The sequence below is a fragment of the Aulostomus chinensis genome, chromosome 1 (genome assembly GCF_037954235.1).
Source record: "Aulostomus chinensis isolate RoL2024-O1b breed Wild chromosome 1, RoL_Achi_v1.0, whole genome shotgun sequence".
Taxonomy (NCBI): Eukaryota; Metazoa; Chordata; class Actinopteri; order Syngnathiformes; family Aulostomidae; genus Aulostomus; species Aulostomus chinensis.
The window spans coordinates 59,488,297-59,499,735 of NC_141320.1; the positions used below are offsets into that span (position 1 = coordinate 59,488,297).

At 43.9% G+C, this 11,439-nt stretch overlaps 2 protein-coding genes across 2 annotated transcripts; both read left to right on the forward strand.

The window, feature by feature from the left end:
- Positions 1-332: 332 nt before the first annotated feature.
- Positions 333-3,197, forward strand: LOC147272534 (carbohydrate sulfotransferase 10-like). Its single transcript, XM_086181959.1, has 6 exons — positions 333-467; positions 871-973; positions 1,298-1,398; positions 1,481-1,694; positions 1,791-1,896; positions 2,059-3,197. Exons 1-6 carry the CDS (start codon positions 462-464, stop codon positions 2,624-2,626), a joined length of 1,098 nt encoding a protein of 365 aa, XP_086038085.1. The 5' UTR covers positions 333-461; the 3' UTR covers positions 2,627-3,197.
- Positions 3,198-3,690: 493 nt separating this feature from the next.
- On the forward strand, positions 3,691-10,329 carry LOC147272535 (carbohydrate sulfotransferase 10-like). Its single transcript, XM_086182085.1, has 12 exons — positions 3,691-3,835; positions 4,410-4,512; positions 4,600-4,712; positions 4,816-5,029; positions 5,152-5,257; positions 6,634-6,681; positions 7,598-7,664; positions 8,059-8,146; positions 8,227-8,321; positions 8,427-8,640; positions 8,716-8,821; positions 8,990-10,329. Exons 1-12 carry the CDS (start codon positions 3,830-3,832, stop codon positions 9,540-9,542), a joined length of 1,713 nt encoding a protein of 570 aa, XP_086038211.1. The 5' UTR covers positions 3,691-3,829; the 3' UTR covers positions 9,543-10,329.
- The last annotated feature ends 1,110 nt before the right edge of the window (positions 10,330-11,439 follow it).

The window sequence follows — 11,439 nt, forward strand, 5'->3', positions numbered from 1 at the left end:
GCGGTAAATGGCTTAAAATACAGCTCCCACCATTAAGAATGGGTTTGAATGGCCTCAAACCTGGAAGATCAGATGTCACCGCGATGGACAGCTGAATTGACATTCGAAACTTCCGAATGAAAGCAAAACAACAGCGACTGAATAGACCTGTCGTATAAAATGTTAAGAACGTCTCCAGGCTGTGGAGCGGTGAATAAGATTTACATGGAGTTTCGACTGTCTGCATTTGCTTGACAGCACAAGTTCACTTGCAGTGCTTACGTGTTAAGTGTCTCCTGCTTTGTCATAGTAAGGCGCGCGGGCGTGTGTCCATTACATGAGGTTTGTCTGTCTTGTCTCGTTTGACTGGTTGATCCTGCTCATCCATTTCAATTCTGAGCTTGGAAGTTAAAACCAGCAAGGCTTTTTGCTCTTCTCTGAATTCAACCTGGAGCCGTGACCTACAAGTGATCAAACTGAAGATGAAGGTAAGATATGATGATGCTCTGGTGCTGGTTTGACATGGGTAAATATTTGATTAACATTGCTTTTCTGTTACTGTGTGTGTGTGTGTGTGTGTGGGTGGGGAGGGGGGGTTAAAAGAGGGAGGGAGGAAGGGGGACAGGTGTGCTTTAGCTACTTGGCTAACTAGCTAGCATAAATAACAGCTAGTGCTTTAATAACAGTAAACAAACCACTGAACATCAGCAAATGTCCCCCCCCCCCTCCCATGTAGCATTAAAAGATCTCTACTCAGTTTAAAGTGAGTTTGCACGTTGTTTATTGGTTTGTTTTCCTTTTTTAAAATTTTTTTTTACTTCACACTCAGTTGTGGCTAATGATTTCAGCCAATTCAGATCAAGTTTGTCAGCTTTGTGTTTGTTTGTCCAGGTCGGAGAGATGCGATATCTCTGGCTGCTCCTCGGCACCTGTGGCTGGGTCCTGCTCATCCTGACGTTAGCCACCAAATACGTAGATTTAAGAGCCGTAAATGGTGAGCTTCTCTCCCTTTTTTGTTGATTCACGCGACGCGAATTTATCATGAGAAATCTTGAGCTACATTATACATTTTTGCCAGAATTCAAATGCGTTTCTCACCACTATTCATGTCTCATGCAGTGGGAACTAAGCAGTTAGCCCCGCTGTGGCAATTATAACTGCAGTTGGACCGCCATGAAGTCTTAATCATTACCATCCAATTAAGTGGAGGTGTTTAAAAATTTTAAAAACAGGGAAACATATGGGGAGAAGTTGTTGGTTGCACGTTTGGTGCCCCGAAATGTTTCCCATGGATCATATCTTATGGTTTTTTTTTCAGATTATGGGAGGATGATTCATAATCATCATTGGGTCGTATCGTCCATGAGGCAGATCTCCTTGTCCAGCTCTGAAAGCGCTCTCCGACTGTCGCTAGATCCGGTGACCCATTCAGCTCGTTTCTAACTATGCGTCCGACCTTAAACAGAGGCAGCCCGTTAAATGAACGTCGTATGTGTGTCAGTCCACAGTGGAGAGGTGGGGGACGCTTGTCGAGAGGCGGAACCAGCTGATCTCAACTGTTTGTAAGGACAGTCAAATCAGGAATTTGACTCATGTTGCCATCAAAAAGTCGGTCCTGGATCGCATCTATGTCTCTGACAAAAACAAGATCTTGTACTGCCAGATACCGAAACTGGCAAACACACAATGGAAGAAGATCCTGATGGTTCTCAACGGTAAGTGCGGGTTGAATGAAGCCTTCTTGAAAACGTCGCGAACCACGTTGCTCTCATACGTTAAGTTCATGTTGTTGTTGTTGCTGTTGTTGCCAGGTGCCTACCCCGATGTGAAGAAGATACCCGACAAGGTTGCTAATGACCAGAAAAAGAATGGCTTGATCCGCCTCTCATCGTTCTCCTCGCAGGATATCACCACCAGGTACGTTCACCTTCACCCTGACGAATATGTTATTGTCCATCATTATCACCTTAAAGCTGAGTTGAAGGTGCAATTTGATGATTTGAGGGTAATTTCACGAGTAGTTACAATGCTCAACCTGTTTTTACTCATACAGTTGTTTGTTTTTCTCATGTTCAACAGATTACACACGTATTTTAAGTTTTTCATCGTGAGAAACCCGTTTGAGAGGCTGATAGCTTCGTTCAACGATAAGTTTGTGAAAAACCCCAAGTTTGAACCGTGGTACAGGCACGACATCGCCCCAGCCCCCCTCGCTAAAACGCTCAACAGCAAACTCGACAACGCCATCGCCAATGCTGGCCTGCAGTTCCAGCACTTTGCACGTTACTTGGGCGACGTGGGAAACCGGAAGAGATTGGACCAGCAGTTCGGCGATCACATCGTTGACTGGATGACTTACGCAGAGCTGTGTGCGCCGTGTGACATCAATTACAACGTGGTGGGCCACTACGAGACGCTGCAGAAAGACGCCCCGTACATCCTGAGAGCTGCGGGCATCAGCAAGCTGGTGTCCTTCCCAGCCATTCATCCAGCCATCACACGCTTCAACAAGACCAGGATGCAGGACCTCTTCTCAGGAGTCAGAAAGGAGGACATCAGGAGTCTCTACGCTCGTTTCCAGGGTGACTTTCGACTGTTTGCTTACCCACGTCCGGACTTTCTGATGATTTCAGATGATGAAGTTTGACCCCTCTAATATAGAATCCACTCAAGGTGTTTGGTTTACTGGGATAAAAACGGGTTAAGATGATGATGTGCTGCTGAATTGGCTGTTATAAATGATATAACTTCGATCTAAATATTAAATATCTAGCACATTGCAGTATTTGGACTAATATTGTCCAGTAGTCATCCGGTGAGGGGTGGCTGTGGGTAATGTTTGTGATTTTGATGCATCTATTCAGGGAAAGACATCGTGTAGTTTTGGGGATCCGAACATTTGGTTGAGGGCTAGAACCCAACGTTGACCTTTTTGGAATTGCTATTGATGTGTTTATACAAATAAATTAAGAATAAACATTTTCGCACAGTGAATATTTGTTCCGTGCTCAGTGATGTCATGATCATGGACAGAAATGGCACTACATTTTTAGAATAATAATAATTTTTGAACGGCATTGTGTAAATGTCATGACTTGCAACCTCCTACTTGTGGTGGACGCTCCTTGTTACAATGTTACGAACCGGCTGCGTTGTGGTACAAACCTGCCTCACCGCAACCTTTGGAGAGATTGAAATATGAAATAAAGTACATATTTTGGACCTTTCATATTCGTCAAAGACCTCTTATGTATATGGTTTACTTTTTTTGGGGGGGGGGGAGACTTCAAGTACTTGTATTTGGTGTGAGTGAGCATCTTCAGCTGCAGCTTCAGGACTGTGCTCACTCCCTGTGACTTGCAGTAACATCAAATGTACACATGGGGGCAGCAAATGCTGCGGAAAAAAAAACTTGCTAAGTTTCAGAACGAACAAAAAACTGAATGAATCTTTGGCTTTGCAATCAAACATTGTCAAATGAACACATGAACCTGAAGAATCTTCGATAGATGTGTCGGCATCAACAAAAAATTTCTTAACAGTTTGGGGGAATGATTTTTAAGTGTACAACCTTGCAATAAGCCACAATGAAATTACTTTGATCAACCCCATTTCAAGTGTGTCAGGTATAGCACCATCCCAAGGCGAGTTCTCCCTCAAATGAATGTGCCCTGACCTCCAGAAAAGCAAACCATTGTCATCATGTTTGACTGGTTTTTCCTGCTGTCATTTTTATGTGCTGCTTGAAGTGTATCAGGCTGTGTGTGATTGTGTGTGTGTGTGTGTGCGTGTGTGTGTGTGTGTGTGTTTTGAGCATTTCAAGCTGTCACAAATAACTGAAAAAGCTAAAATGAAGGTAAGATATAATCACACTCCAGTGCTGTGTTGGGTTTGACTTAAATGAAGGTCATAAAGGAAGACTTGCATGGTAGGAGATGTCTACCCTGGTTCAGGGTCTGCTGCGTGGCTTCTGTGTGTTAGCTGACTTCAGTGCAGCTAATGGTTTGAGAATTAGGAGAGTGCTTCACTGTTGTGACGTGCTTTGAAGCAGAAAAAATAATTTTGGCAAGACTGTCGCAGAAAGGAATGGAAGTATGTTTTAAAATGGGATGAAAAGGAATGCAGTCCTGTAGTTTGGAGTAGGAGTCGTGAGACTTACGTGTGTTAAAATGCAATTCCTACCAGCTAATGCTAATTAGCACTAAGTTAAAAAAAAAAGAAAAGATTTTTCTCTTCCGAGTACCCTTTATTTTCAGCTCTGTCATATTGTTGTCTGTATAGGGATTCAAAGCTAAAGTAGGACAATGAAAGTAGCACCGTTCTTCCTGTCACAAGCTAACGTGTCTTATTAGCATGAAATGGGAAACAATCAGGTCAAGAATGTCAGTGCTAACTACCAGCTTATCAGACTTGACTATGTGCATGTCCAGGGTGGAGCTTTGAGGTGCCCCTGGGTGCTCCTCAACGTTTGTGGCTTTGTGCTGCTGCTCCTGACGTTTGTCCTCATATCCATCAACATCAGAGATGCGGACGGTGAGCTTTACGTTCTTTCTCATCATGGCGCAGGCTGTGTATAGTGGCATCAGGTGTGATTTGACTTCTCCCCTGCTTTTGTCACAGAGTTTGACGGAAGACATGGTGCTCAGAGTTTGACTTTTCCGGTAATCGAGGTGTCGAGGAATATCCATCCATCTGGACTCGAGAAACCTGTTCCTCCACAGCCACTGGATCAGGTGGACTATTTCACTGTTTTCCCCTTCAGACCTGTCATTTAAAACAAGGGTAACCTATTGTGTTAATGCTATGTGTGTGTGTGTGTGTGTGTGTGTGTCTCAGTCCACAGTGGCAGAATGGCGATCAGTTGTTGAGAAGAGAAACCAGCTTCTTGGCTCTGTGTGTAACGACAGTAGCCTCAGGAATTTGACCCATGCCCCGATCAGGAAGTTCGTCTTGGATCGTATCTTTGTTTCTGACAAACACAAGATCTTGTACTGCCAGACGCCTAAAGTGGGCAACACACAGTGGAAGAAGATCCTCATTGTTCTCCGAGGTAAGTGTGAGTTGGGTGAGGGTCTGCAACTGTGGTCAGAGCCAGATTACACACAGCCTTGCATGGGAAGGACACAAGATCCCAGCCGATTTAGCTGATGAGTTCCTGTATGTCATCATAAGGAGCCTACTCCCACGTGAAGGACGTCCCAGAAAGCATTGTCCACAGCCAATGGAGGAGTGGCCTTAAACGCCTCTCATCATTCAGCTCCCAGGAAATTGAACACAGGTGAGTTCGGGGTTGCTGCGGTGAACAAGTTTGATTCCTCGCCTTCGTCTTTCACGGGTGTTTTGATCCTTTGTGAGGCATTTCATGGGTAGTCGTGGTCGTGAAACCGCCTTCTCTATTTGCCCATAAAGTTCTGTTATGTTCAACAGATTAAAGACGTACTTTAAGTTCTTCTTCGTGAGAGATCCCTTCGAGCGCTTGGTTTCGGCATTCAAGGATAAGTTTAAAGACAACCCACGCGATGAACCTTGGTACAAGAATGAGATCGCACCAGCTATCATCCGGAAATACCGGAAAGGCCATTATCCCGGATCTGCCCTGCACTTTGAGGACTTTGTCCGTTACTTGGGTGATGTGCAAGGCCGGAGGCTCATGGACAGAAGGTTTGGTGAGCCCATCATCCACTGGGCGACTTTTTCAGAGTTGTGCGCGCCGTGTGAAATCAATTATGATGTGGTGGGCCACCAGGAGACACTCGAGAAAGACGCCCCTCAAGTCCTCAGAGCGGCAGGCGTTGACCACCTTGTGTCCTACCCAGCCATTCCTCGGGGCATCACGACCTACAACAAACCCAAGGTGCAGAGCTACTTCTCAGGAATCAGCAAAGAGGACATCAGGCGTCTCTACGCCCGTTACCAAGGAGACTTTGAACTATTTGGCTACCCACGTCCAGACTTTCTCCTGGATGGAAACCATGACTAAAAACTGACAAATAAAATCCCCTCAACATCTGTCGCTTCCTCAGACTAAATTGTATCAAAGCTGTGACACAAAAATGGTTCAGTCTACATGAGAGGACAATGTTCTTCCTTTTTTTTTTCTCTCTCTCTCTCTCTGCTGTAAATAAACATTTTATATTGAAATGAGTGTGATGACCTGTGGGGTCTTTTCTGCGTTTCTCGCTGTTATGTTTCAGACTCGTTGTTTGATGAAGATGGTGATGGAAAAACAAACAAAAACAAAGCCAATGTTGTTTTTAAGAATTAGAAAGACTGAAGAATGAGGAATCAGACTGAAACAAGCGTCGGATTTGAAGGAAAGTTGCGCTGTTCTTTTAAATTCTACTTTTTTGTCCTCCGTCACAATCCTCTGCCGAAATGTTCTGAAAGATGACTTTCAAACTAATATTTGCATTACCTGTTGCTACTGCTATTATTCACCTGTTGGACATGTGGCACAAATAATTATGTGACGTTAATTTGTTGATTGCGGATTGCTGCTGAAAATTTGACCCGCAATAACGTCAAACGCCCACAGGGTGGCAGTAAGGTGCTTTTGATGGAATCGCTTAAATTCCAGACCAGATGGAATTTGGATTCTGTAACTTGATATTTGTCTTCTTCTTCCTTCCTCTTCATGACACTGCATCATTTTAGGGCTCTGCTCCTCAGATGTGGGTGGTGCTTTGCCCTCCATATTTCGAGGTGGGTGTCCACTCCTCACCTCCTTTACCTCCTCTTCCTGCATTGATACTATTTGTTGTGGCTGCAGCCCTGTGTGTTGGGTACTGGGATCAGAGCCCTGCTGGTTTGACTGGGAGCAGTGCTATGGCCATGAGCGAGCTGTGGTGTCTGTAGTTCCCACCCTTCTCCTCTCTGGCTGCATCCCACAGCTATCAGCTGCTGCACCCACATGATGAACCACTGTTTTGGCTCCTCTCTCGCTGTCATCCATCAAAAAAATCCAGACGAACATTAGTTGTTTGACGTCCCTCTGAAGCCTGGGCCTGCGCCGCAGTTTTTCATTTGCCGCTGTCATTCTTCCTCGGGGGGGAATTGTGCTTCTGAGACACCTTTTGTTGTGATTTAGAACAACATAACATGGATTTGAATACTGAACAGGTGTCTGCCTGGTGTTTATCAGCTCCATGTTCCTTTAGGAACCGCTGTGTATTTCCTGGGGAAGTCCTGCACGACTTTCATGTGATCAGGTTGATGTAAATGAGCTGCGAGTCAAGAATTAGGTTCGCTCAACCTGTTAATGTCATGTAGTTTGTCTTGTATCGCTGCGACCTTTCCCTCATTCATGTGAACTATTTGGCTCCATGATTCCCTCAGGTTTTTTTGATATATTATTACAGGTTGAGTGAATTATTTTTCTTACTATCTGGACGTTTTCCTGTAATGTTTCACAGGATTATATAGTGATGATGTTGTACACTGAGGTTCAACACTCGTTCACCGTATGGTTTACGTGACACATCAATTTAAATGCTAGAGTGTGTGTGTGTGTGTGTGTGTGTTTGCTGCTTAACTAATCCCGTTAAACTGGTTGATCTAGATTTTTTTTTTTCTTCTTCTGTTTGGGCATTGTGTCACCAATGTGATTCTTCTCTGTCAGAGCCTTTCAATGTGAAGTCGTGGTAACTAACCCCCCAAAAAAGGAAGGAAAACACCACATCATGAAGGTAAGTGGACACTTCTGCTTTCATATTTGTGACAAGCAAGACTTGACTAAAGTTTCATGATTGTTTCTACTTTCTGCTTATTTCTGTGATTCGCTGAGAAACATGTGCTCTGATTAAATTCAAGAAAAGAAGAAAAGGAACAAGGCCTTAACTGGGCGGCACGGTGGTGCAGTGGTTAGCACTGTCACCTCACAGCAAGAAGGGTTGGCTTCCGTAGGCCGCGCGGGGGCTCAGGCCCTAACAACGCAGTTTTAATTTTACTTGTTTCTGATGAATGTATTTATTTAAGGCCACATGCTAACTATTACCTGTCCAAGTACATTCAGCAGTCAGCTCTGTGTGTGTGTGTGTGTGTGTGTGTGTGTGTGTGTGTTTGACAATTCATTCGGTCCAGTTGCAGTGGTCCTGTCGGCTCTGCGGGCTTTGCGGCTGGCTCTTGCTCATGCTGATACTATTTCACAAACTCGTCAGTGTTACGCAAGGTGAGTTCAAGTTTAAGTATTTGTGACGGTCATTTCTGATGCGATGAAATGGAATTGGTCTCACTGATAATATACTTTAGTTTCATATGTAGAAAATCAAAGTTGGGAAGAAGCCTTGCAGATGAAGGTTATGCTCAAACCAGACAAACCGATTCCACCTGTGCCAATCATTCTGGTGAAGCTCATTTTAACTGCTTTCCAAACATAATTGAGCTCATTACCAGTTTATGACAATGGAAATGCAATAATTTGTGCGTGTGTGTGTGTGTGTGTGTGTCAGTCCTCGGTGCAAGAGTGGGAATCGGTCACTGAGAAACGAAACCAGCTGCTGGCATCTGTGTGTAAAAACACCAGCCTGAGGAACTTGATGCACGTCTCCGTTGATAGGTTTGTCCTGGACCGCATTTTTGTCTCGGACAAACACAAGATTTTGTTCTGCCAGACACCTAAAGTGGACAACACTCAATGGAAGAAGGTTCTCATCGTTCTGACTGGTAAGTAAGGGTTCAAAAATGGATAAAAAAAATCATAATAATATGCCGCCTATTGACTGTGTTTCTCCATGATAGGCGCGTTCTCCACTGTGGAGGAAATCCCTGAAGATTTTGTCCACGCCAACTCAAAGAATGACCTGACCCGCCTCTCATCGCTCGCTCCTGAGGAAATTCAACACAGGTTGTTTCAGTTGCTGTGATGCCAATGTTTTCTCGACTATGATTTCACGCTATCTGCTTCAAGCAAAAGGGAAAGCAAAGATTGGATTTAAAGTTCTGATGTTGATTAACCCTGGTAAAACTGCGCTGTTTACTCACGAGGTTTTTATTTGTTTCTTACATTCAACAGATTACAGACATACTTTAAGTTTTTCTTTGTGAGAGATCCCGTGGAGCGTCTGATATCTGCCTTTAAGGACAAGTTTAAACACAACCCACGCAATGAACCGTGGTACACGCACGACATCGCCCCAGCCATCATTGCTAATTACCGCAAAAGCAGTCGTGCAGGTGACCCCGACGCTTCTGACCTCAAATTTGAGGACTTTGTCCGTTACTTGGGGGACGTGGAACACCGGCAGTTGTTGGACCAGCAGTTTGGCGAGCCCATCATCCACTGGGTGACTTACGTAGAGTTGTGCGCGCCGTGTGAGATCAACTACGATGTGATTGGTCATCACGAGACGCTGGAGCAAGACGCCCCTCACGTCCTCAGAGCGGCAGGCATCGACAAGCTGGTGTCCTACCCAGCCATTCCTCCTGGTATCACACGCTACAACAAGACCAAGGTGCAGAGCTACTTCTCAGGAATCAGCAAAGAGGACATCAGGCGTCTCTACGCCCGTTACCAAGGCGACTTTGAACTATTTGGCTACCCACGTCCAGACTTTCTCCTGGACTGAAGTCAGACGAGGACAGACAAATGTGCATCTTTACAGAACCTTTTTAGGTATACGGGAGAGTGAAAGTCATGTGTTTTAACTGGGAAACAGCTACGGGCAGTTGTTATGACCTGTGGGGTCTTTTCGGTGAGGGACGAGAAAACAATCCTGACTCAGTAAACAGGCTCATTTGTCCGTTTACACCGCACAAAGCAGGGTTGATGTTTTGCATATTTGCACTAGAATATTTACTTAAGTGAAGGAATAGGAAACATGAGTGTAGGGGAACAACTGGGTGCCGGTTGTAGGTTTACTATTGGGTCACGCAGGAGTGTCAGCCAGAACACCACTTAAGGCCATTTACAGAGTATGAGGGGAATAAAAAGTCTGAGAGGCTCAGCTGCAATCAACCGTCTTTACTTTCTTCTTATCTGGGTTTAACAGCAGCATGGGTGACAGTATGACTGGGTGTTTGTGAGAGTGTGTTGTGGTTTTTTTCTACAAAGAAATCAAGAATAACAAAAACACAAATCAGTACAAAACTCAGTATCCACATTAAAAGGCCACATGTGAAATAACATACATAATTAAAATGAAAGAGGTAATCAAATGATCACAATGAATTTCTAGAATGTAAAGCTAGCGCTAATGCAGACATCACAAACCGCACTTCCGGTTACGATCTTATTCTGAAAATCCACTTCCGGTGGCTAATAGCATTAGCTTAATTTCGGCGATAAATCGAACTTAATAAAACGTCCTACATTACGGGACAGTTAAAACTGCTCTTAACATCACCAATAACTTATTAAACATGTATGAAATGTATGGACTTACTCTTATTCACGCACAGATACTTGTATTAACTTATTTTGCCACCCACTGTCGATCACCGCTCACTGTAGCGCACCTCTGCTCTGATTGACTGACGTCACTTAACGACACACATCACGTGGGTGGGCTCACTTCAATAACACACAAATAAATGAATACACAGAAAATTGGATATAATGACTAAATATTAACCAGATAATAACCAAACATAATCTTAATAAACTTATAACTTTGGGGCCTCATCTACAATGAGGACACTAAATCATAAAGGATTTTGAGAGGAAGGTGTACCCAGTCAACCAGGTTTGACGTCATTTATGTGCGTATTTACGATAGTGAAGGAAATGTGCAATGGATTTTTGAAATGGTCGTTTTTTGATGTCGCAAATACAAGAAAAGGCGAATGTAATTATACTGCACATTTTTCACACCAGCAGTGCCATGAAGGAAAACGTAAAAACGGAGCACAATAAGCAAAAAACAATTAACTAAAGGTGGGTTACAGACAGAAAACTCTAAATGCAAACAATGCATGTTGCACGGCAATCTACAGTAATCAACGAATAAAAATGCAGTTGTTCATGGAAAGCATCGGCAAGAGGTGCCAGCATCTCAGCGCTCAGCTCGTCTGGCAGTTTGTTCCAAATACGAGCAGCAAAGAGGTTAAAGGCAGCTACGCCCCACGTTTAGTTTTGACTCCCGAAACGACGAGTAATTTAGAACCAGCTGACCTGAGAGGTCTGGAGGGCTTTCCCTGCATGAAGAGATTTGTTATGTATCTTGGATCCAAACTGTTCTGTGTAAATCAATACAAAAATCTCCTTAACATGAGTTGGTACTAAAAAAAAAAAAAAAAAAGCTTGATGTTGCTATTTATTATGTTATTTGCCTGCTGCGTGGTGGAACAAACGTATAACAGCCTCACTTTGTGGATAAGGAACCTGCAGTAGCGTTAGAGATCCACAAGGTGGCAGTAAATGTCTTCAAATTCGACCGCTTGGTGCCAGGAGCCTCTGATCAAACCGACAGGCAGGGGACTGTTGAATTCACTTTTATGAATAAGAGCGAAAATAATGAGTTAACA

Bases quoted from the DNA above. Each gene is read 5' to 3' on its own strand.
- LOC147272534 (XM_086181959.1), top strand. The intron at 1,399-1,480 runs GTGACCCATTCA...TATGTGTGTCAG, and splicing joins TCCGACTGTCGCTAGATCCG to TCCACAGTGGAGAGGTGGGG. The intron at 1,897-2,058 runs GTACGTTCACCT...CATGTTCAACAG, and splicing joins TCGCAGGATATCACCACCAG to ATTACACACGTATTTTAAGT.
- LOC147272535 (XM_086182085.1), top strand. The intron at 4,513-4,599 runs GTGAGCTTTACG...CTTTTGTCACAG, and splicing joins CAACATCAGAGATGCGGACG to AGTTTGACGGAAGACATGGT. The intron at 8,147-8,226 runs GTGAGTTCAAGT...AATATACTTTAG, and splicing joins ACTCGTCAGTGTTACGCAAG to TTTCATATGTAGAAAATCAA.